The sequence below is a fragment of the Hippocampus zosterae genome, chromosome 3, assembly GCF_025434085.1.
Source record: "Hippocampus zosterae strain Florida chromosome 3, ASM2543408v3, whole genome shotgun sequence".
Lineage (NCBI taxonomy): Eukaryota > Metazoa > Chordata > Actinopteri > Syngnathiformes > Syngnathidae > Hippocampus > Hippocampus zosterae.
In genome coordinates, this window is record NC_067453.1 from 7,343,959 (window position 1) to 7,367,775 (window position 23,817).

Sequence of the window (23,817 nt, forward strand, 5' to 3'; positions counted from 1 at the left end):
TCTTTCTTCGGTTTAAACGGATTACGCTTCATTTTCTATTGTAGTTGAAATGTAGGGTTTGCTCCCAAGAGCTGTCTTGCAGGAACAGGAGCACTTCCACAATACTGAAGCGTTATCGTGCCCGGCATGAGAGGGAAGAACCGGCGGACATGCTTATGATGAACTGCGGTACTTTCATAAAGAAAGCCATTGATGAGGTCATTGTGAATATGATCATCATAGACTGTCAGCCACTTAGCCTTGTAGAAGACAATGTCACTGCTGATGCCATTACTGCGGTACACATTACCCTACCATATACAGACAGGCATTGAATTTATATGTGCGTCATCATCATCAGTGCCCTGTTAACCAGTCTTCTCAGAAGCAGGAGAAATGGTTTGTAAACGGTGCAATCGCATCGGCCCAAAGATGTGAAAGCAGCTGATGTTTCTTCATAAAAACAGGTGAGTGAACTGTGTATAAATCTGTTTCCGGTCTTCAATGAAGTTGCATGCAATGACCTCAACAGATGTTGCCATGAAAAAAACACTGTTTCAGCACAGTTTCGACACAGTTTGTGAAATGTGTCATACACCCAATGAGACTTCATCTGCCCATCACGAGTAAGTCACCATAACACTAAATCAAAAGCTAACTGCCGCATATTGTGCAGAGCGGGCTTCATGCGTGATTTTTTTTTATAATAACCACTCTTTCGACCAACACATCACCCAAATCACCAAGACTGCTTTCTTTCACCTCAAAAACATTTCTCGTCTCCACCCATCACTTTCTTTCAACGCTGCTCAAGCCCTCATCCACACCTTCATCACCTCCCGCCTTGACTACTGCAATAGCATTCTCTACGGTACAACCTCCAAACTCCTCAATAAACTACAGTACATCCAGAATGCCACCGCCCGCCTACTCACCCACACCCGGACTCGTGTTCACATCACCCCCATCCTTAAAAACCTCCACTGGCTCCCCGTTCCCCAGCGTATTCAATTTAAACTCACCTACTAAAGCCCTTCACAATCAGGCCCCCTCCTATCTTTCCGAACTTCTTTACCAATACACTCCTTCCCGCAATCTCCGCTCCTCAAACACAAACCTCCTTGCCATCCCCGTGACCAACCTCAAAACCTGGGGGGACAGAGCCTTCTCTGTCGCCGTCCCCACACTCTGGAACGCTCTACCACAACACATCCGCAACTGTACTGACCTCCAAACCTTCAAATCATCCCTTAAAACTCACCCGTTCCGCAATGCTTTTAGTACCTTTTAATCTCTTTTACACATTTTTCTTTTTGTTCATCTAAATGTGCTTTTGTAAATTATGTATGCTTGTTTTAAATGCACGTTTTTATCCTGTGTTTTAAGCTTTTGTAAAGTGTCTTTGAGTGTGATGAAAAGCGCTTTCAAATAAAATGTATTATTATTATTATTATTATCTGTGTATTTACTCATTTAGCTAGTTTACACAGCCGTTACGATTACCGCAGGATCTTGTCATGCAGCAAAATTCTGTCAGAGACTGAAGTAACAAAGAGATTCCGTTCTCTTTTCAAAAGAAAATATTTTTAGCCTAAGATAATAAATAATGAGGAAAAAGAAGAAGAAAAACCATTATTTGTCTCACAACAGAGAAATTCGCAAAACCCGGACGAACTGTAAGGCTTTCATCTGCTCGGCTCGGTGCAAAGTGCCCTGTCGCTTGCTGGTTGGGGACCACTGTTTTATGGTTGCACTCCAACCACAGTTGGTGTGCGTGTGTGCGTGTGTGTGTGTGTATGTGTGTGTGTGTGTGTGTGTGTGTGTGTGTGCGCGCGTGTGCGCGCGCACGTGTGTGTACGGGTCGGGAGAGAGCCACAACATTAAGTACTCCAAAAATGCATATTTGACAGCTGGTTTGCATATGGCCATAACACTGTGAACCCACGACAGCAGCGTCCGTGGGCCTTGTGGATTTATCATGTCGTTTGATGACCCAGTAAAAGGTGGGAGGTAAAACCTTCATTGAATAATTGGAAATAATATAAATTTACTACCTGGCTTTTCACATCCTAGAAATGTGCCCATTACTTCACAAAACCGTATTTCATTTTTTTAATGCATTGCCCTGCCTAGCCAATCGGAGATGCTGTTAAGACGGAGATTTGATTTGACCAAATGAGAAGCGCTGTACCATTGGCGATCGCTTAGCACAGTAAAAAAAATAAAGCAACAAAATGGAAAAACATCCAAGATAGCAGACTTGTAGCCAGACAAAATGTTATTGAGCAACAGAATTTTTTTTGAGAAAAGTTGCTAGATGTGTATTTCACCTGTAAAGGAATCCAGTATAGTGACTGATCTGCAAACGCAAGCCGTCGACAGCAACATTTAGAAGGCAGTCAGGGTGAAGTTGCCCAAATTTCTGTGCAAGGACGCGCTGCGAAACATCCAAACCTATATGACAACGTGGCAGCTTCAATGCCCATTCACAGCGATGCCAGTTTCAATCATTCTTGAGATGCAAAATTCACTGACAACCAGCACATTTTGTGGGTGCCAGAACGTATTCCCAAAAGCAAAGAAGTACTTGCAATAGTGTCGCCAGTACAGGTGTGTGTGTGTGTGTATATCTATCTATCTATCTATCTATCTATCTATCTATCTATCTATCTATCTATCTATCTATCTATCTATCTATCTATCTATCTATCTATCTATCTATCTATCTATCTATCTATCTATCTATCTATCTATCTATATTTATTAGAGCTGTCAGTTTAGCGTGTTTGACGGCATTAATTTAAATGAATTTTAACGGGATTACATTTTTTCTCGCGAGGTTAACGCGGCACACGTCACATCGGATGTCACGTTGCTCTATAAATAAACTAGAAACAAAACAACAAGCGTGCTGCACAGGTCCACGCACGTTTGTTTAGCCAGCCACGGCAGCGCGAGACACCGAAAACGGATACTTAGAGTTTATGAATGGAAAGTTTACTTTTAAAAAGTTGCCAGATAGTTCCACTGACAAGACCAAAGTTACCTGGATGTTTTGCAGTCGTAAACTGAGCTATCATCATAGCACTTCGAGTCTGAAATACCACTTAATGGCCAAGCACACAGTTGACGTGAGTACTCCGCCCCCTCGTCTCAGACAGACAGCTATGGATCATTTCAAAGCGAAGAAAATGGATGACACGACGAAGAACAAATTTGCTGAAGCCACAGCTAAATGTATGGCTACTGCATGCAAGCCTGTAAACATTGTCCATAGCTCGACTCAAGCTGAAATAATTCGCATTGCATCGAACGTCTCCACTACGGATTGCCAGCGAGAGCCTCCATTACAAGCTGTGTACAGAGATTGTACGTAGTGGAGAAGGCTAAGGTACACCAAGCGGGAGAAAACACTGTTTCGGGAGAGAAATAAGAGACAAGGTTGATGAGCCTCTGGTGAATAAAGAGCAGGTAGCCTGTCGAATACACTGACTGACGAGATTGTTACTTGTTTGGAACTATTTTGTGTGGAAGGTTACAGTGTTCCGTGTCCATAGAAATAAAGTGGGTGGAGCTTCTCTGTGTTCGTCTGACAGTGACGGTGCGCTTGTGGCACCTCGAGAGTTCAGCGGTGCAGTGGTAGTGACCTAGCGAAAATAAAACGTCTTAAGTGTTGTCATCGAACCAAGTGTCGTCATCCGAAATGATGTCTACACAAAACCGTAGAGAGACTTCTGCGCAAGAAGGACTCAACAGAATCAACATAGCCTGACTTAAACCCACTATAGGCTGAGTACTAGTTTACTTACTTAGATGTGCACTTTATAATGTTATATTGCACTGTTTTGATTCCATAAAAAGAGCTGTTAAAGCCCCCTCCGTGAGTCGTCACCTTACCGTGGTGGAGGGGTTTGTGTGTTCCAATGATCCTAGAAGCTAAGTTGTCTGGGGCTTTATGTCCCTGGCAGGGTCACCCATGGCAAACAGGTTCTAGGTGAGGGGCCAGACAAAGCACGGCTCAAAAGACCCCTTATGATGAGTAAAATTAATGGATCTCAGTTTCCCTTGCCCGGACGCGAGTCACCGGGGCCCCCCTCTGGAGCCAGGCCTGGAGGTGGGGCTCGTTGGCAGGCGCCTGGTGGCCGGGCTTACACCCATGGGGCCCGGCCGGGCACAGCCCGAAGAGGCAACGTGGGTCCCCCTTCCCATGGGCTCACCACCCATGAGAGGGGCCAAAGGGGTCGGGTGCAATGTGAGCTGGGCGGCAGCCAAAGGCGGGGACCCTGGCGGTCCGATCCTCGGCTGCAGAAGCTAGCTCTTGGGACATGGAATGTCACCTCTCTGGCAGGGAAGGAGCCCGAGCTGGTATGTGAGGCAGAGAATTTCCGACTGGATATAGTCGGACTTGCCTCCACACACAGCCTGGGTTCTGGTACCAGTTCTCTCGAGAGGGGTTGGACTCTCTTCCACTCTGGAGTTGCTCACGGTGAGAGGCGCAGAGCAGGTGTGGGCATACTCATTGCCCCCCGGCTCAGTGCCTGTACATTGGGGTTCACACCGGTAGACGAGAGGGTTGCCTCCCTCCGCCTTCGGGTGGGTGGACGGGTCCTGACTGTTGTTTGTGCATACGCACCAAACAGCAGCTCAGCATACCCACCCTTTTTGGGGTCCTTGGAGGGTGTGCTGGAGAGTACTCCTGCTGGGGACTCCATTGTTCTGCTGGGGGACTTCAATGCTCACGTGGGCAATGACAGTGATACCTGGAGGGGCGTGATTGGGAGGAACGGCCCCCCCGATCAAAACCCGAGTGGTGTTTTGTTATTGGACTTCTGTGCTCGTCACGGATTGTCCATAACGAACACCTTGTTCAAACATAAGGGTGTCCATATGTGCACTTGGCACCAGGACACCCTAGGCCGCAGTTCGATGATCGACTTTGTAGTTGTATCATCGGATTTGCGGCCGCATGTTCTGGACACTCGTGTGAAGAGAGGGGCGGAGCTGTCAACTGATCACCACCTGGTGGTGAGTAGGCTCCGATGGTGGGGGAAGATGCCGGTCCGTCCTGGCAGACCCAAACGTATAGTGAGGGTTTGTTGGGAGCGTCTGGCGGAATCCCCTGTCAGAAGGAGTTTCAACTCCCACCTCCGACAGAGCTTTTCCCATGTTCCGGGGGAGGCGGGGGACATTGAGCCCGAGTGGACTATGTTCCGTGCCTCTATTGTTGAGGCGGCCAATCTGAGTTGTGGCCGTAAGGTGGTTGGTGCCTGTCGTGGCGGCAATCCCCGTACTCGCTGGTGGACACCAGCAGTAAGGGATGCCGTCAAGCTGAAGAAGGAGTCCTATCGAGCCTTTATGGCCTGTGGGACCCCAGAGGCAGCTGACGGGTATCGACTGGCCAAGCGGACCGCGGCTTCGGTGGTCGCCGAGGCAAAAACCCGAGCGTGGGAAGAGTTCGGTGAGGCCATGGAAGCCGACTTCCGGACGGCTTCGAGGAAATTCTGGTCCACCATCCGACGTCTCAGGAGGGGGAAGCAGTGCACCACTAACACTGTGTACAGTGGGGATGGGGCGCTGCTGACTTCGACTCGGGACGTTGTGAACCGGTGGGCAGGGTACTTCGAAGACCTCCTCAACTCCACCAACACGCCTTCCTTGGAGGAAGCAGAGCCTGGGGACTCTGAGGTGGGCTCTCCTATCTCTGTGGTTGAAGTCACCGATGTTGTTAAAAAGCTCCTCGGTGGCAAGGCCCCAGGGGTGGATGAGATCCGCCCGGAGTTCCTCAAGGCTCTGGATGTTGTGGGGCTGTCCTGGTTGACACGCCTCTGCAACATCGCGTGGTCAACAGGGAGAGTGCCTCTGGATTGGCAGACCGGGGTGGTAGTCCCTCTTTTTAAAAAGGGGGACCGGAGGGTGTGTTCCAACTACAGAGGGATCACACTCCTCAGCCTCCCTGGTAAGGTCTATTCAGGGGTGCTGGAGAGGAGGGTCCGTCAGGAAGTCGAGCCTCAGATTGAGGAGGAGCAGTGTGGTTTTCGTCCCGGCCGTGGAACAGTGGACCAGCTCTACACCCTTAGCAGGGTCCTTGAGGGTATGTGGGAATTCGCCCAACCAGTCTACATGTGTTTTGTGGACTTGGAGAAGGCGTTTGACCGTGTCCCTCGGGGAGTTCTGTGGGGGGTGCTTCGAGGGTATGGGGTACCGAACCCCCTGATACGGGCTGTTCGGTCACTATACCACCGATGTCAGAGTTTGGTTCGCATTGCCGGCAGTAAGTCGGAATCGTTTCCAGTGGGGGTAGGACTCCGCCAAGGCTGCCCTTTGTCGCCGATTCTGTTCATAACCTTTATGGACAGAATTTCTAGGCGCAGCCGAAGCGTTGAGGGGGTCCGTTTTGGGGGCCTCAGTATTACATCCCTGCTTTTTGCAGATGATGTGGTGCTGTTGGCTCCTTCAAACGGGGCTCTCCAACTCTCACTGGAGCGTTTCGCAGCCGAGTGTGAAGCGGTTGGGATGAAAATCAGCACCTCCAAATCTGAAACCATGGTCCTCAGTCGGAAAAGGGTGGAGTGCCCCCTCCGGGTCGGGGAGGAGATCTTACCCCAAGTGGAGGAGTTCAAGTATCTTGGGGTCTTGTTCACGAGTGGGGGTAGGAGGGAGCGGGAGATCGACAGGCGGATCGGTGCAGCGTCTGCTGTGATGCGGACGTTGTATCGGTCTGTCGTGGTGAAGAAGGAGCTGAGCCAAAGGGCGAAGCTCTCAATTTACCGGTCGATCTACGTCCCAACCCTCACCTATGGTCACGAGCTATGGGTCGTGACCGAAAGAACGAGATCCCGGATACAAGCGGCTGAAATGAGTTTTCTCCGCAGGGTGTCCGGGCTCTCCCTTAGAGATAAGGTGAGAAGCTCAGTCATCCGGGAGGGGCTCAGAGTCGAGCCGCTTCTCCTCCACATCGAGAGGAGCCAGATGAGGTGGCTTGGGCATCTGATTCGGATGCCTCCTGAGCGCCTCCCCGGTGAGGTGTTCCGGTCATGTCCCACCGGGAGGAGACCCCGAGGAAGACCCAGGACACGCTGGAGAGACTATGTCACCCAGCTTGCCTGGGAACGACTCGGGATCCCCCGGGGAGAGCTGGAAGAAGTAGCTAGGGAGAGGGAAGTCTGGGCTTCCCTGCTAAAGCTGTTGCCCCCGCGACCCGGCCCCGGATAAGCGGTAGATGATGGATGGATGGATGGAGCTGTTAAAGCAGCTGTTGTGTGACAAAATATTTTTTTCACTGTTATTGATAGACAGTAATATTGTGTGAGAGATTTATGTGTGAATAACTGCTCCAAGTGAAAAATGTTCATGTAAAATTGAAAATCGAAGTTGTTATTTCAGTTAATATTTGAATTTTGCACATAGAAAACTGATTCATGATTCCATGTTGATGAGAGTATTAAAATGGGGAAAAATAGGACAAAAAATTAGAAAAGGAAATTCAGAAACGATAAAAAATGCGTCAGTAGTCACGATTAATTTTTTGTGAATTTGAGTTAATTATGACAGTTGCATTTTTAATTAGAATAAATATTTTAATCATTTGACAGCTCTAATTATATATATATATATATATATATATATATATATATATATATATATATATATATATATATATATATATATATATACAGCTATGCCCTGCCAGTGATCAGATACCCTGCAGGAATAATAAGGTGGCCAAAGGAAGAGATTCAGACCACGGACGTTAAGACCCGAAAGCTCCTAACCATGCATGGAGGGTTCCATCCCAAATCCAGCACCCTGAGACTGTACGCAAGCCGAAAGGAAGGAGGCCGGGGACTAGTGAGTGTGAGAGCCACTGTCCAGGATGAAACATCCAAGCTCCATGAATACATCAAGGAGAAGGCTCCAACGGATGACCTACTCAGAGAATGTCTCAGACAATGGGGAACAGAAGATGAGGCGCTGGAAGACGGACCATCATGGGAGGACAAGCCCCTACACGGGATGTACCACCGGGACCATAACTGAAGTGGCTGATCTCAAGAAGTCCTATCAGTGGCTAGAGAGGGCTGGCCTGAAGGTCAGTACAGAGGCACTCATCCTGGCTGCTCAGGAACAGGCCTTGAGCACCAGAGCCATCGAGGCCCAGATATACCACACCAGACAAGACCCAAGGTGTAGGTTGTGCAAAGAGGCACCTGAGACGATCCAACACATAACTGCAGGGTGTAAGATGCTGGCAGGGAAAGCCTACATGGAACGCCATAATCAGGTGGCTGGCATAGTCTACCGAAACGTCTGTGCGGAGTATGGACTGGAAACCCCAAGGTCAAAATGGGAAACACCTCCGAAGGTGGTGGAGAATGACAGAGCGAAGATCCTGTGGGACTTCCAGATCCAGACTGACAAGATGGTAATGGCGAACCAACCAGATATCGTGATCATAGATAAAGGGCAGAGGAAAGCCGTTGTAGTGGATGTAGCGGTCCCTAGTGATGGAAACATCAGGAAGAAGGAACATGAGAAACTCGAGAAATACCAAGGGCTCAGAGAGGAGCTGGAGAGAGCCTAGAAGGTAAAGGTGACAGTCGTGCCTGTGGTGGTCGGGGCACTCGGGGCAGTGACCCCCAAACTAGATGAGTGGTTGCAACAGATCCCGGGAACAACATCGGACATCTCAGTCCAGAAATGTGCAGTGCTGGGAACAGCAAGGATACTGCGCAGAACCCTCAAGCTTCCTGGCCTCTGGTAGAGGACCCGAGCTGAATGAGGGACGGACACCACCCGAGGGGTGAGATGAGGATTTATTTTTTTTTTTATATATATTACTATAGCATCCTCGTCTCGAAAGGCGATGGTCAACGCGTAGGGGGGGATTAGGTCCTGTACTGGACGCATGAGCGCGAGTGGCTGAAGAGCCCTATTCTTGAGTGGCATTCCCGCTGGCATTTCACGCAGATGAATGTTGAGGATGGTGGGGTGGTGCGTGGAGCAGCTGCGCGGCACTTTCTCGCTGCCCGCTTCTGTGAGGCCCGGTCCTGCTCCTCCGCCGCAGCCTCGGCGACCCCGATGCGGATGGTGTTGCGCCAGGTGGCTCGGTCTGCTGCTGCACTCTCCCATCTGTTGGGATCCACCCGGACCGCCTTTAGGTCACGTTTGACATTGTTCTTGTAGCGCAGCAGGGGCCGGCCCACACTCCGGCGTCCCTCAAGCAGCTCGCCATAGAGGATTTCCCGCGGCAGCCGGTGGGGGTCCATGCGGAAGGTATGGACGATCCAGCGGAGCCTCCTCTTCATCAAGGTGCATTGGATGCTTAGGAGGCCGGCTTGTTGGAGGACCGCGGTGTTTGGAATCCGGTCCTGCCACCTGATGCGCAGCAGCCGCCGGAGGGCACGTAGATGAAAGGTGTTAAGTCGCCGTTCCTGCCTAGCGTAGGTGGTCCATGACTCACTGCCGTATAGTAAGGTGGAGAGGACGCAGGCCTCGTACACCATAACCTTGGTTTTTGCACTGAGAAGGCTGTTTTCCCAGACGCGTTTCGACAGCTTCGCCATCACACCGGCAGCCTTGGCGATCCTCGAGCTGATCTCGGCGTCGAGTGTTGTTGCACATGTGACGGTTGAGCCTAGATAGGTGAAGGAGTCGACATTTTGCAGCGGCGTGTCCTTGATGGTGATAGAGGGGGCGACGGTGGTTCCCTGGGCTAGTATATTTGTCTTCTTTAGGCTGATCGTGAGCCCGAAGTCCCTGCACGCACACGAGAGTCTGTTCACCAAGTGCTGGAGTCCTACCTCACTATGGGAAGTGAGGGCAGCATCGTCTGCAAACAGTAGTTCTCTTACCAGGATGTTGTAGGTTTTAGACTTGGCGCGCAGTCTTGCCATGTTAAAGAGGCTACCATCTTGCCGTGTGCGGAGGTATACCCCCTCTTCGCAGTCGGAGAAGGCATACTGGAGGAGGATGGAAAAGAAGATTCCAAATTGGGTTGGTGCAAGGACGCACCCCTGCTTCACTCCACTGCTGACTGGGAATGGCTGGGAGGTAGCGCCGTTGAAGCGGACTGTGCTTTGCATGTCTTGATGGAAGGAGCGGATAACGGTGAGCAGTTTTGGTGGACAGCCTATCTTCTCCAGTATTTGAAATAGCCCGCTCCGGCTGACCAGGTCGAACGCTTTGGTCAGGTCAACGAAGGCAATGAACAGAGGTGCTGCTCGCGGCACTTCTCTTGAAGCTGCCGAAGGGAGAGTATCATGTCCACTGTGGATCTTTTAGCCCTGAAGCCACACTGCGATTCGGGGTAGACTCGTGAGGCGAGGCGCTGAAGCCGTTTCAGAGATGCCCCGATAGTTGTTACAGTCGCTGCGGTCCCCCTTGTTCTTGTAGAGGGTGACAATGGAGGCGTCCCTCATGTCTTGGGGGATGTGGCCCTTTTCCCAGCAGAGGCTCAGAAGCTGGTGCAGCGGTTGCAGGAGCGTGTGTTTCCCATGCCGCAGTACCTCAGGGGGGATGCCATCCTGGCCTGGTGCTTTGCCATTGTTTAGAGCGTCGAATGCTTTCGCAAGCTCGTCAGGCTTGGGTGCGCTGTCCAGTTCCTCCATGAGGGGAAGGTCAGGCAGGGAGTTAAGGGCTGCTCCTGCGACGGTGTTTTGAGTTGCATATAGCTCTAGGTAGTGCTCGACCCACCTGTCCATTTGCCTACTTTGGTCTTGGATCGTGTGAACGGTCTTGGACTTGAGAGGGGCGGTTTTGTTGCATGATGGACCCGTTGCCGTTTTGATCCCCTCATACATGCTCCTGGTCCTGCCCTGGTCAGCAGCTGACTGGATCTCCATGCAGATTTCCTGCCAGTATTTGTTAGCACAACGGCGGGCTAACTGCTGGGCTTTACTCCTGGCAGCACGGAGGGTGTCTCGGGTGTTGGGGCAGGGGTTGTTCTTGTGCTCAAGCATTGCCTTTCTCTTGGCTCCTGTTGCAGGCTCCATTTCTAGCCAGTGCGCCTCGAACCAGTCTGCGTTTTTCCGCACTCTCTTCCCAAAGGCGAGCATTGCGGAGTCGTAGATGGCGTTTCTGAGCTGGTCATATTTCTCTTTCAGCTTATCTCTGAATGTAGTGGAGAAGCAGTTCACCTTTTCCGGGTCGGCAGTGCCACAGGTGTTTATGCGCGGCTTACCCTTGGTCTTGGCGTGGTGGATTCTGCGAGGCTGCAGCCTCACCTTACTGGTGATTAGGGCGTGGTCGGTGTCGCAGTCTGCGCTGTGGTAGCTCCTCGTGTGGAGGATGGCGTTAAGGCTGGATCTTCTTGTAATTGCTAGGTCCAGCTGGTGCCAATGGTGGGATCTAGGGTGCCTCCAGGACACCTTGTGGCGGTCATTGCCTGCGAAGAAGGTGTTGGTGATACAGAGGCTGTGGTAGCAGCACAGCTCGAGGAGGCGTTGGCCATTCTCGTTCAGTCGGCCAACTCCATGTGGGCCGAGGCAAGAGGGCCAAGCCTGCCAATCGGCCCCCACACGTGCGTTGAAGTCGCCGAGAATCAGGAGGAGTTCGGTCTTGGGGATACGTCTCACTTCATTTTCGAGAGTTTCGTAGAACTCATCCTTGGCTTCTGGGGAGGACGTCAGGGTGGGGGCGTAGGCTGAGATGATGTTGGCATACCCTGCTGTGGTCTTCATGCGCAGGGAGAGGAGACGGGACGTGCCGCCGGTCGGTGTTTCCACTGTGTGGAGCAGGGAGTTCCTCACTGCGAAGCCCACGCCATGCTGGCGCGGTTCCTTCTGCGGCCGACCCTGCCAGAAGAAGGTGTAGTTTTCTTCCCTGAGAGATCCGCTGTCTGGCAGGCGTGTCTCCTGGAGGCAGGCCACATCGATGTTCAAGCGGGCCAGTTCCTTCCCAATGATGGCGGTCTTTCTTAGGTCAGTGATCTGAGTCGGGTCGGGGGACATTCCGGGGCACATAGTTCTGACGTTCCAGCTTGCTATGCGAAGTGCTGGGGACTTCTTTCTCTTGCGTGTTTTGCCTGGTGCATGGAGGCACTCGCTTTCCGGGTTTCCCCTGCTCTCTACGCACCCAGTAGAGCAGGCGAGTGTGACGGGCTAGCACCCTATTGACCGGGGGCTGCCCAGTTTTGGGCGGGCGGTAGCTAGCCAATGGAGTGCGATGACTCCTCCCACCGTCGGACGAGGCCCCTGGCGATCCGGCTCCACGCCAATTGGCCGGAGCTCTAATGAACCGGTAACTACCTCTTCCCGTGGTTGCTTTACGAAGTCTTGCGACTTCGGTGGAGACCACTCTCCAGTGCGCGTCGAAGGCTTGGGCGGGGGATATGGAGACACTGAGTTGCCCAGGCTGTAGTGTCCCCCTCTCGGCGTCACCGATCGGAGCCCAAGGGAGAGGATAAACCAATACACTTGGGACCGGGTCTGCTGCAGGAGTTGCCAGGGTCGCTGACTGCGTGTCTGACCCTGCCTGTCGGGGCTCCACTCCGGGTACACTGGTAGGGTGTACCACCGTAGCCAATGCCTAAGAGGCAGACCCTGCGAGGCAGCAGGGGGATTTGGATTCAGAGTTGCCTTCTCCTAGCCTTTGTCTAAAGAGACCCAACCTACAAGGCAGCCAGTGAACAGGTTTTTGTTTTACAAGGTGAGGTTGTTAACCTCACACCCAACCCCCAACCTGGAGGACCAGTTGGATGCAGTTTAACGTTGTACCCAGGACGTTTTATATATATATACACGTGTATATATATATATATATATATATATATATATATATATATATATATATATATATATATATATATATATATATATATATATATATATATATATATAACTATATATATATATATATATATATTACTATATATAGTAATTAGCTGTGATTGCTTGGAAAAGTCTTACTTGTGCATATACACACACACACACACACACACACACACACACACACACACACACACACACTCACATCATAAGTACCACTTGACCTAGAGTGGAGGAGCAGTGGGCAACTAGCCAGCTTAGTCTGGAGGAGAGCTCACAGGTTTTTTCGTAAATGTTATTTCTGGCCGCTTTTTCACTTACATCCAAATGGTGGAGAATATTACATAAATGTTTTTACCCCCGCAGCATCTTCCTGATAATGCTGTGGCTGAAATTCTTGATGAGAAATTATCAGTCAAAATTTGATGGATGAGCATAAAGCAGGATTAAAGCGGTACTTTCATTATCACTGTCATACAATATTGAAAAATATAACACAGGTTACATAAGAAAGAATCAGTTAAAAACCGTTAAAAGTAAAGATTACATTTCTGGCTAATGTTACATTTAATTTTTAATCTTGGTGAACATTTCCAAGGCTAAAATGTTACATTAAACCCATTTTCATCCTAATAACACGGACGATTCTTGTCAACAGTGTGACTTGCCAGACACTGATTAAGATTAGCTGTCCTTCACATCAACATTAATTTTTTCTTCAAATTATGCATATGCTAATTGACGTTAGGCCTCAGTAATTAGCTGTGATTGCTTGGAAAAGTCTTACTTGTGCATCTCGTTGCAGTCTGATGTGCAGCCCTGTGTGTCTAGAAAAAGCTCTCTTCTCCACAGCCTGGTGTCTGAAGTGATAATAATCTCCAAAAACCTACACAAATACAGAAACAGAGATAGATAAACTGAGAGGAAAATGTCTGTTGCCATACAGTACATGTTCCATTCATTTCTCAACACCACCTGTCCTGTTCAGGGTCACGGGGGTGCTGGAGCCTATCCCAGCTGATCTCAGGTGAACGATGGATTCCACACGATAGCGGTCACCAGGCAGTCGCCCAGCACATGTTGAGATGAACAACCACTGACACTCACATTCAGACTGCCACTGAGTGGGAACCCAAGCTGACTGTATCACAATCAGGTCAATGCATCACTACACTTTCAGAGACTTATGAATGAAACAATTTTGAATATTTTTTGTGAATTGCAACAATTTAACAATTTATTTTTTTAAATTTTCTTTGATCTCTTTTTAAAATACATTTATGACATTAGACATTACATATAATATTGGTATAAAATCTTTTATTCCCGATGCCAAACGAATACGTAAAGAAAAGCCACTATGACCACGTACCCATGATGTATTTATAGGTCATTTCCTGTCTGTTTTTTTTTTTTTTTTGCATCTTAGAGTGCAGAAGGATCTTACGCAGCAGCCTCTGACTAAGGATCGGGCTTGTCTGCAATGGAAATCATTTAAAATCTGTCTACCATGTGGCAGCGGCTGTAAGAGATCAGCCAGGTTCAGGCTACAGAACAAGTAGAGCGGGAAGGATGCATGGGCGAAGTTGTGGAAAAGTAGAGAGTGCATTCAAACCAGTCTTCCATCATGACGAGGGAGATCGAGTTGCTGAAAGTAGCAGGACGCTTTTGTCCTCCCAGAAATAACAAGAAGCCATCAAAAGACGCTTTGTGTACATGAACATCATCTAACTCATGCAAAAGCTACACCGCAGCGAAGGTGCCTTTGCAAATTGAAACCAGAATGCGGTCTAAGACATGCCGTGTGCCCCTGCATCAGGGCAATTTTGTATCCAAAAAATATGAATGAATTGCAGGGTGAAGGGGACATACACATGCACGTGCACGAAATTGCAAGTAAAATGCACTTACATATGCAAACATACATGCGCAAACACTCACTGAACTCATTGTTTCACTTCAATTCATAGTTCATTTCATCAGTTTAATAGAGTGCAGATAAATATTTGACCATCAAAAGCCTTTTTGTTGTGTTTTTTTGTTGTTTAGTAGAAGGAATGTCTTATTTAGATGTTTGAGATGTCACAAAAGCAAAAAAAAAAAACTGTGGTGCTATCCTTGAAATTACGGTTTTATAAAAATGTCCTTTTCTCCATTTCTTTCCCCCTCAAAAAATGGAAATTTGAGAACAGTTAACTATTTTCTAATGCTGATTGATAAAGAATGGAAGAAGACACTTTTTTTTCGCTTAAAGAAAAGAGTATCATGATTCTTTAGGTAGGCTACATTTTTACATCACAAAAGAACACAATAATACATGGACCTTTTAAATAAGTCAAAATCCTATAGAATGGCTGGAATTCATTAAGTTAAAGTGTTTTTCACATGCTCTAGGTACCAGAATATATCTACACAATGTTTTTTCTCACCTTCATTTTCCATGTTTAGTATTCGCCACTGATTTTAATTAGATTTTTTTTAATACTTGAGAAATGACAGTAGATGACAAAATTAGGTTGCAATAATACACCAAAAGATCAAAGCAAAAGTAAATTGAAAGAAAGCAATTATTGCATGGGGTTTCAGAAGAAACCACTCTCTATTTCATGAAGAAACACTGCAATATGTACAGAGGTACCACTGGGGACTGACTCACCTTCCCTGCCCAGTGGAGCAGAAGAGAAGAGGCAGAAGGGGACTAAAGAAGGGATGGAAGAGAGGAGTGAGTTGCAAGATTTGACAGGCAGACCAGGAAGGATGGATGTGTATGAAGAGAAAGAAGAGGAGACAACAGGAGATGAAAGGCTCTCTTGGGGCTACAGGCTGGCTGACCAGACTGGAGGCGTGAAGCCTCACTTGGAAGCACTGAGAGAAAGTCGCCAGATGTCCAGCTAGCTTTGAATTAAAATTGCGACCTGACAACAAATCATACCAGAGTAAAGCACCCTTATTACTTTGCAATGAAAGAAGTCATAAATTTCCTTCGAAGCACACAAATCTATTTGGCACTCCGATGGAATTGCTCCTTTTCTCAAGAGAAAGCTGTAATGAATACAAACTAAAAGGGAAGAAATTTCATCTGTGCTGTATGTTACAGATACTGTACGTTACAGCACATTTGAAAATAAAGTTGTATTCAATTAAAAAATGATGATCATTTGCAGTTAATGATGAATGCAAATCCAGCAACTTCTATTGTTTTGTCTTCAAGATCATTGCATAGTAGAGAAATGACTCATTTAATATGTAATACAGTACACACAAAGATAGATCCAGTCTGCATCTCTCTCTCTCTCTCTCCCTCTCTCTCTCTCTCTGTCTATATATATATATATATATATATATATATATATATATATATATATAAATATATATAAATATAAATTTTTAATATCATCCGATGTCCCCGCTACATTAGGAGTAAGCGGGATTTTATTATTTTAAGATGCACAACAAATATATTTTTAGTATACAAAAATGTATGCTTATCATTATCTGCATCAGTTTTGAGGAGCAGGGAGATTTGTTTTCTTTTTTAACTAAGCATAGCAAAAGTAAAAGGAAATATTTACCTTTACTTCACATGGTGTCTACAGTCACTCACTGCAGCAAACAGCAACCCGAAACATTACACACACGTTTACACCAAACCATGAACCAATTTGAATGACAAGCGAACACATCCATGATTATATGGTGTGTTGCAATAACTCAGGATGAGCATGTTAAAAAAATATATATACCACATGTGTATGACTGATTCAAGCCGCTGGCTGTCAAAAATATAATCCACACAATAAGCGCGGTACACCTTAGGCTGCTAATGGAGCAAACTGAGATTTACTGTATCTTTCACAGTCGTCCATGAATGTTGAACTACCCTTACAACCTTAAATATTCACGAGAATGAAAGCCATTTTCTACGTTGCAAGTGCTGAACTAAAAACCCTCAGTAGTTGTTTAGATTTTTACATGGGCTACGTCCTTGAGTCTTAAAATAATGAAAAAAAAAGACACATTAAAGGAAACGTAACAATGAATAATGCAGGACCGAGGTTTGACCCGTGATAAGAATGACATCGACATTAACGTTAATAGCGATGAGACAGAAGGCTGATTTGTGCTGCGCTAGTGTGGTGCTTCTGTGGAGCAAACGTATTTCTAATACTTCTCATGCCAATGTATTCATTAGACCAAGAGTGTACGGCTCCAAGGAAGTTATGAGCTTGCATTAGAGGCTAACTTCACACGAAACTACTCACTGCACCGTTTCAGAAGTTACTCTTTCAAGTTCAGGAGTTCTCAACTAAATTATTTAGCTCTCTCTCTCCACCTGGTCAACACCATCATGCTTCAAGGTATTTTACAAACAAACGTGCTTTGAATCGCAACTGTTTCCAAGTCCATAAAAGCACCGGCCAAAGATTTGAAAGCTCATTGCAATTTTTTAATGGAATAATTTGTGTGGGGGAATTTCATTAGCAGCTTCGGATTGAATGACAAAAATGTTTGAATAGTCGACTATGAGGTGATGCCACAAAACCAACAAGAATTGACTTCAAGCTATAACTGTCTTTGGGGCGTGGTAAAGTTGATGCCTTCACTAGTAAGTGCAACTCCTGTCATTAGAATGAGGATAAAATGCGAATTGGCAATGTGTAAAATGTTTCTAAATAAAACTTGTGCTTTTGTTCTAATTTGTTATAATAAAGATTACTTTGAAATAATCTGCTCATGAATTCAAAGCACATAAACAAGTTTGTCTGTGAAGGAGTAGCGTGAATGTGGTGGCGTGGGCTTCTTCTGGGATAGGGATCGTTCAATTTTCATTACCAAAGAACATGATGGCAGCAGGAAAATAAAACTTGGGCCGGCTGCACACAGATGAACTGGACAATTGTGACCAAATTACAGTGACCGACTCACAGTCGCACACCCGATTGACCTTCGTACATATACTAACTAACGATGGAAAAACTGCGATTGCTGGTATTCTTTGGGAATTTTTTTTTTTTTATTGAACCACACACAACATGGTGTGCTTGTCAAGGATGAAAAGGATTGTCCTTCCAACAAAGTTTTATCATTCATTCATTCATCTTCCGAGCCGCTTGATCCTCACTAGGGTCGCGGGGGGTGCTGGACCCTATCCCAGCTGTCGTCGGGCAGTAGGCGGGGGACACCCTGAATCGGTTGCCAGCCAATCGCAGGGCACACAGAAACGAACAACCATTCGCACTCACACTCACACCTCGGGACAATTTAGAGTGTTCAATCAGCCTGCCACGCATGTTTTTGGAATGTGGGAGGAAACCGGAGCACCCGGAGAAAACCCACGCAGGCCCGGGGAGAACATGCAAACTCCACATAGGGAGGCCGGAGCTGGAATTGAACCCGGTACCTCTGCACTGTGAAGCCGACGTGCTAACCACTGGACTACCGGGCCGCCCACAAAGTTTTATGACAAACACAAAAAAAAGAGGAAAGAAGCGGGACATACAGGAGATTGTATGAAAATCATATTTGGAATGATTCCCCAATTTATGGACCTCAACGGTGCCTGCCAGCGACAGAAATTCTTTGTGTTTTGCTTTTCAGCCACAGGGACATTTGGAAATATAAATATAGTGAAATATGTTTGTACAAACCATACCTAAATACTGTATACTGTACTCAATAGGCTTCAGCACCCCCCGGCGACCCTTATAAGGATTAAGCGGATCAGAAAATGGATGATATAGATGGATGGATACTGTATTTCATTGGTCAGGGCTTGGCACCAGATAGCTGAATTTCGCTTCGTAAACATAAATATAATTTTTGTTGTGAAAGCTCATGTGATATGACATGATGCATTTTCATTATCCTTTTCAGTAAACAACTGAAAAGGCCACAATGACTGCTGTTGTTTTATTTTATTTTCTCTTTCTCTCTCTCTCTTTTTTCATCCCTCACTTGAGTCATACTTGAATCAACTCATACCTCAAATTTGGGCTTGCAACACAAATCAAAATAAATACCGTACATAGATGAATTAAAAGTCTACCAAGTGAACACAATCAGTTTCAAATATCTAAAAGGTTGGTGCACTTAACATGATATATTTAAGTCTATTTAGTTATAGACTGGACATGGCCTCTTTGATATACACTATACTGCTATTGACTGTCGCAAAACCCTACATACACTAAAAACATTTATAAAACAACAGTGATTTCACACGCTCAGTACAAACACGGGAGTGACTCATTAACAACACGATTAATAATTTAGTCAATTCAGGACGCAGCCAACCATTGAAGATAATTCAAAGCACCAACTGTTTTATCTCTGAGATGGAAATAACAGGCACAGTGGATCTCGCTAATGCTCAAACTGTCAACTTCTCAATTGCGTTTTATTTGCTGCTATCTTTAGCCAAATTACAGCTGAAACTCCTGGGTAGCAGGAAGAAGTTCATTTTACTGGTCCAAAATCAAGGCTAATTGGGTGCTTCCCAATGAAGTGTAATTATTTGTTTACATCCCAGCTTTGACTGCAGACTTCTTGTCTCAGCTTCTTTCATTGGGAGGGACATGTCTTGGGGAAAACCAAGCTGTGAAAAGTGTGTGGGCACATTGCAAGGATTTTATGTGAAAAATATATCACAAGCTAGTACAGATACAAATCATCTAAATAAGCTGAGCCATTGGCTAAATTGACCTGAAATCTTTCTTGGAATGTTTAATTGAAGTATGTAAATTATGTCTGTTTAGTTTTTCATCATTGGTTAAATGCACAGATGTTAAGATTATAGATATAAATAATATATACTTTATTTCTCTATGTTTGAGTCCTAAGGGGGGGAAATGTGCATAATTCAAGAGTTGGCTGCTATGAATAAAACACAACAAAACCAAAAAAACAAACTATGTATCCTTACATTTTAGCATTTACCCTGGTGGATCTGTGAGTTGGCAGCTGTCACCCAATGGCTTGCCGCCCCAGTGTGTGTGTGTGTGTATCTGTATGTTGAATGTATGAATGTGTGTTTGTGTGCGCGCGAAAGAGAAAGTGCTTAGTGCTTACCACTAATGCAATGGTTCTTAATCTAAGTTCAATCGAACACTGGAGGTCAGTAAAAAAAAACCATGTATTACTATTCCCTGAACCTGCTACAATTTAAGAGTGCAAGCTGTCTTCCAGTCTTGGAATAGATGTGAAGGAGCAGACTTATATATGTGTTAGTCCAGGACATGAAGAAAATCAATGCGACTATCGCACAAAGATTGTCTGATAGCTATTTCAAAGACATCAATTCATCTATCTGGAGATGCAAGACTGGCGGCAGGGAGACTGTGGGAGTGTTGCATTTGTGATGGAACACAGGAAGGAAATATGTAAAACAGGCTCATCTCAGTATTCTGACCTTGACTTCAAGGGCTTAGTTCAGAAAAAATGGATGCTTTTAGCACATTTAAACATGCAACACACACACACATGAACACGCATGCACGCGCACGCACGCACGCGCGCGCACGCACACACACTCACCTGCATCTCTTTTGATCACCATCTGCAATTATACACCGCCATTCTCCTGCTTCACTTTTAGATGGTGTTATATTGAACAATATCTTAATCCTTTGACGGCACTATGTTATTAAAAGTGCAGTCTGCAATGTTCAAGCTGTGAGCAATATTTTAACGCCGCCTCATTTAGCTATGCTCCACGGCACCCATACGTCATCTATCTATCACCAATCTAATATCAGCATGAAGTCATCCGTCCATCCATCCATCCATCCATCCATTTTCAACACTGCTAATCTGTACTGGGCTGTGAGGGTGCTGGAACCTGTCGTAGCCGACTCGTGGGCGGAAGGCGGACTTCACCCTGAACTGGTTGCCAGTCTGTCGCAGGGCACATATCGATATGAAAAGCCACAAGAAATAATCATGATACAATACGTCTTGATTTTGACAGCACTTTCACAACAGCTACAACTGTAACAAAGTGCTTCACAGAACATGGAAAATAAAATAACAATAACATAATAGCTAATAATTTTTTTAATCCCCATTCCCAAGCAGCATTTCCACAAATAGTATTTGGCATCCTATGCCACATCAGAGAAGCCCTGAGAAATTTAAATTGTAGAGAAAGCTGCTCATGCAACACTATATCTCTAAATATTCACAATGAATGAATGAAATAGGAACACTAAAAGTACACTGGATTCATCCCTGACTCTGAGCAGCATTCGTTCCACACACCATACATTCTTTACTCAAGCTGTGGAGGATCTGGCTTTTAAATATAAAGTGTGTTTGTGTGTGTGTGCGTGTGCGTGTGTGTTTGTGTGTGCGCGCAAGAAAGATGTGCTTTTCCTTTAATTATTCTCAATTCTTAATCTGAGTTCAATTGAAAACTGGAGTTTCATTGAGCCGCTCTGAGGGGTTCAGCAGAGTACAGTGTGTACGTGCATGCATATGTGTGTCCGTATAAACCTTTTCACACTGTACTTAGCAGGGGAAAGTACACCACTGAGGTCCATTCACTGGGTGCAACGCGGTCTGATGTTTATAACAAACCCATCTATGTCAAAATAGGTAAAGAAGTTCTGATTAATTTATTGGAAACTGACACTCAACAGTGCCGCTATTTCGTGGAGTGCACTGTCACTTGCTTTTGTGGCCGACCAGTTGGAATTTTCAAAAACAAACAAACAAACAAACACTTAATTTGCACTTCAAACGCCTCCAAAATCCACCACAATAGATACATTCAAGAGAAAACAATTGCTGACTCACTGCTCCTCACATGAATCATTTTTAATTTGTACTATTTATGTGGAAATTTTTAGGGCAAGTGACGGAGTTTGAAATGTCATTGTAATTTTATGGAGCCCACTTGGTGGACACCTAGAAATTTTGGCCCATATGAATTTATCCATCCATCCATTTTCAGATCAGCTCACCTCACAAGGGTCTCGGGGTGCTGGAGCCTATCCCAGCTGTCTTCGGGCAGTAGGCGGGGGACACCCTGACCCGGTTGCCAGCCAATACCAGGGCACACAGAGACGAACAACCATCCACGCTCACACCTCGGGACAATTTAGAGTCTTCAGTCAGTCTGCTATGCATGTTTTTGGGATGTAGGAGGAAACCGGATTACCCGGGGAAAACCCACCTGAGCCCGGGGAGAACATGCAAACTCCACATAGGGAGGCCGGAGCTGGAATTGAAAACGGTACCTCTGCACTGTGAAGTCGACGTGCTAACCACTGGACTACCGGGCCGCCCTTTAAAATTTTATTCCAATTCATTTAAGCAACTGTTCATCTCCAAAATGTCACTTATGACAGAGTTTTAAGCTCAGAAACGAGTGATTTCACATAGATGTCATGTTGAACAGAAAGGTGTGTACATTGCAGCTTCTTGGAGCATTGCGACTTGTTAGTGCTGTGCGTGGGAGGGCACGTGCTGATGTTATGTGTTTCTCTTTAATGTTTACATGATGAGGCACAGTGCTGGTCTTGCGTCTCATGTAAGGTGCTGCAATCAATAATGAAAGATGATGCAACGGTCCATGAGGGTAATTTTTGTCACTGAAGGGAACAAATCAGAATAATTGTTCTAATGGTGTTGGTAATTAAGGTATTCGTGGGGTGTTGGTCCATGTGACAAATTACTAATGTAAACAATAGTGATCACAAACACACACAGATCTGCTGAGACCGTATCGTTTCATAACAGTCAGCTTGCTGAGCAGTATTTACTCGCTACGACTCTGTAGTCGCATTATTATGATTTCTGAGTTGTATTGTACATGTATTTACTTCAGTAGTGGTAGGAGGGTTCACTTCAAGTATCTACATAGTTGATTAGTTCGGGAAGGAGACCCCTAATTTCAGAATATGTATCAAAAGCACTTGATTACTCACCTTTTTGCGTCTTTGCGCCCGTTACAAAGGAGGCCCTTTTTGCATGGCTAGAGTAAAGGTCTTCGATGTGTCCAGCGGTCATATACTTACTTTCAAGGAATGTAATGAGATGTTAAGTATGCTTCCCTGTTTGAATATATGTGCTTTTTAGTACCTGGGCGCAAACCACATCGTCGGAAATGTGGGGCACACGGATGTTATGTAACCATTCAATGCGTCACATGTGCTTTTGATAATAACAAAGCGGTGATTATGTGTAAATGGTGGTTTGGTTTGCGTGCTTTTTCCTTGTAAGTTGAAACATAGGTAGGTAAAATACATAGTTTGTACAGAACACACAGTTAAATGAACTACTAATAGTTCTCTGACGTGACGTAACAAAAACAATGTTTAAAAAAGTCCCAAATATGGGCTGACCATCTCTGATGTATTGTGTGTCTGAGACAAGAGCTTTGTGAAAATGGCTATGTGGGGAAAAAAAGACTTGCTTTGGAAAGTACTTCGTGCTATCTGGGGAGCTTCTTTTTCAACATAACCCAACATCATGAAGACATGTTTACTTTCACTTACGGCCGTTTCCTTGATCATCATTCCAAACCCATTTCAGGACAAATCCACTCAAAGACCATTATTGATTCTTCGTGAACAGTGAAAATTCTGAGAGTCAAAACTGTTAACAAGGTATGGGAACGTCGCTTTACACACAAATAAAACGTGTCTAAACAAGATTTCCCAAACTAAACAAGATATCCCAAACTATCAAATTACAATGCAGACAATACTAGAATATTATGAACAATTTTATGAACAACAAAACAAGAGACAATACATAACATGAGAAAAGAAAAGAGGAATTAAGCTTTTAAAGGGCATTTTTTCCTTTTTTTTGGGGGGGGGGGTGCAGGAGGAAGGAATGTAAAAGATTTTCTGTTTAAATCTCTCATGTTACAAATATGGCACCAGCAGTTTATAGACAAGTGCAGCCTGTATATGTATGAACACATTCGTTTCCTCTGACCCTAAGTAAATTAGGAGCACAAATTTGCTAATACGTTGAAATTGAAGCAGATGGGAAATATAGAAGTGGGAAACAAAACAACTGTACCAGAATGTCGAGCTGCATCATCCCATCTTGTTACCTCTGGGCA

General features: G+C 45.7%; 1 protein-coding gene across 3 annotated transcripts in view; it reads right to left on the reverse strand.

Annotated features, from left to right (window-relative positions):
• Nucleotides 1-23,817, reverse strand: part of furinb (furin (paired basic amino acid cleaving enzyme) b) — a 73,374-nt gene that overhangs the window by 40,005 nt on the left and 9,552 nt on the right. For all 3 annotated transcript variants that reach the window (XM_052060058.1, XM_052060060.1, XM_052060061.1), the window contains exon 3: nucleotides 13,531-13,629. In XM_052060058.1, coding sequence (XP_051916018.1) covers nucleotides 13,531-13,629 — 99 coding nt within the window. The remainder of the gene's footprint in view (nucleotides 1-13,530; nucleotides 13,630-23,817) is intronic.